This window comes from Idiotropiscis lumnitzeri, chromosome 4 (genome assembly GCF_059441095.1).
Source record: "Idiotropiscis lumnitzeri isolate Australia: NSW breed Sydney's pygmy pipehorse chromosome 4, RoL_Ilum_1.0, whole genome shotgun sequence".
Taxonomy (NCBI): Eukaryota; Metazoa; Chordata; class Actinopteri; order Syngnathiformes; family Syngnathidae; genus Idiotropiscis; species Idiotropiscis lumnitzeri.
This window is the reverse complement of record NC_142394.1, coordinates 13,793,412-13,795,503: the sequence shown is the minus strand read 5'-3', so window position 1 is coordinate 13,795,503 and position 2,092 is coordinate 13,793,412. Positions and strand designations below refer to the sequence as shown.

Genomic DNA, 2,092 nt, shown 5'->3' with positions numbered 1-2,092 from the left:
AGACCGGATGAGGATGATGATGATGGGGTGGTGGTGGGGTGTTGTCTATGTGCTGGATGCTGTTGTGGTACACCTGAAATGTCACCACATAATTTTAAGTTATTAATTAGCTATTTTTATTTTGTACTGTATCCTAGCTCCCTTTATACTAATTAATATGAAAATATAGTGCTTTCCTGAATTTTTGCAACATAGGGAACCCTGGAGATGGAACTACAGTAGCGAGGTGCTGCCATCTTGTGGTTTGCGTGGTGGACTTCCGGTGTCGCCTCAAACACAAACTGGACGTTAACAGCAGCACTCGTGTATTCATTGTCTCCCTGTTATGAATATATTTTCAGATCGTCCAGGGTGCATAAATCACTACTACGGTCTCCCTACAACTTGGGACCCGTAATACTGTCATCGTGCCGGAACTGCTCTCAGTTTAATCCTCGGCCCTGAGCTCAGAAATAGACCCACCCACCCTCTCTCTCGTGCAATCCTCCTCCCCGACCCCGCCCCCAACTCCTCTATAGTCTGCCCACTATACCCACACTCCTCCCTTTGCAAGGTCAGACCGCCACATGCATCGCCATCCTAGGAGTACTTCACAACACACAGATGATTTCTCAATAGTTTTCTCAAAATGACCAATGTTTGTTGATGTTTATTATCCACGTTTTACTATTTGGTTTGAAGGTGTGAATGGGGGTCCACCGTCCAGTGTTAAAGTGTTTCTTAAATCTAAGTTAATAGGAGATGAGGGTGTTGGCTTTGGATCTTATTATCAAATGCGTGTTATCCCAATGGCTCATTACAGGATTGCAGTGTTCCAGACTTCTACTAGTCTAACAACATATCCATCGGATTTATTTATAGTGGGCTGCTGCATTCACTCGTATTAAACGAAAGTAAACAATTTTGAATCCATGTGCTTGTTTGTTTACATCTACGGGCTTGTAGTGAGGTCATCTTGCTATGACAAGTTATTGAAACAATAGTAATAAGTAAGTTATTATTATTCATTTTGGTGGTTTGTGGAATTTTCATTTAATTTTCGTGTCTTTAATCAATATCAGCGCTCGATGGTGGGCGACATTAACAAGTACAGTTGATAGGGTACTTTGTACAGTAATATTTTCTTCTCGCCATTTTAATTTTAATCCAGCGGTTTATTAATATATATTTTATATCTTTAATTATTTTGCCATTTATATCAAGTTCCAGCCTTCGTAGTTTGTCTCTCCGAAGACGCCGTACTTGACCTAAACTACTTCCGGCGCTTATTTCCGGGTCGTAGCGTTTCTTCCACGCTACTGGAACAGAGCATCCTCGCGGTGAAAGCAAAACAGAGAACCTAAATCGTTAACCCACTGCTATCATGTTCAAACTGGAAGGTCTGGGACCTAAGATTGACCCAGAGGAAATGAAGAAGAAAATGCGACAAGACGTTGTCTCATCTTTACGAAACTTTCTTATTTACGTCGCTCTCCTGAGAGCCAGTGAGTAGGCGCAAATGACATTGAAATGCCGCTAAAGATTCATCAGGCTTTTCGTCATTATTATTAATGAGACTATACACGTTAAGTTTGTGATGATAAAGAAGGAAGAACAAATGCAAAAAAAAAAAAATACTGAAAATTCCGTTTTCTGGTGACCAGCTTGATGGCTGCAATGAGAGGAATGCATTTTGGATAGTTTTGTCTTGAGAAAATGTTATGAATGGAAAATAACTGATATCGGTTTAAAAAATTACAATTTAATTATAAATGACTATATAACTGTTACATTTGTTGTTGGCTGATCAAAAATCTTGTTATTCACAGCTCCGTTTGTACTAAAGCAGCTGGACAGTATATGAGGGGCGTCTTCCTTCCATCCCGAGGATCTCCAATGTCAGAGGCGGTTTGCAAGGCGACATGTGACGAATGTCCAGCATCTGCGCAATTGCACGACATGCATAACATTCATTTTCATTGCGTTCCTTAGTCCCTTGATTTTGCTGTTGAAACATAGCGATTGTTCCTATTTTTTCAACAAAACATGTTAAAGTATGAATGACCATTGTTATTAAAAGACAATATGTTGGATAAAATATTATGTTTAAACA

At 39.7% G+C, this 2,092-nt stretch overlaps 1 protein-coding gene across 1 annotated transcript; it reads left to right on the top strand.

The window, feature by feature from the left end:
* The first annotated feature begins 1,241 nt into the window (after window positions 1–1,241).
* tomm5 (translocase of outer mitochondrial membrane 5 homolog (yeast)) lies at window positions 1,242–2,082 on the top strand. Its single transcript, XM_088295033.1, has 2 exons — window positions 1,242–1,484; window positions 1,809–2,082. The coding sequence occupies exons 1-2, from the start codon at window positions 1,364–1,366 to the stop codon at window positions 1,841–1,843; spliced, it is 156 nt and encodes a 51-aa protein (XP_088151159.1). The 5' UTR covers window positions 1,242–1,363; the 3' UTR covers window positions 1,844–2,082.
* The last annotated feature ends 10 nt before the right edge of the window (window positions 2,083–2,092 follow it).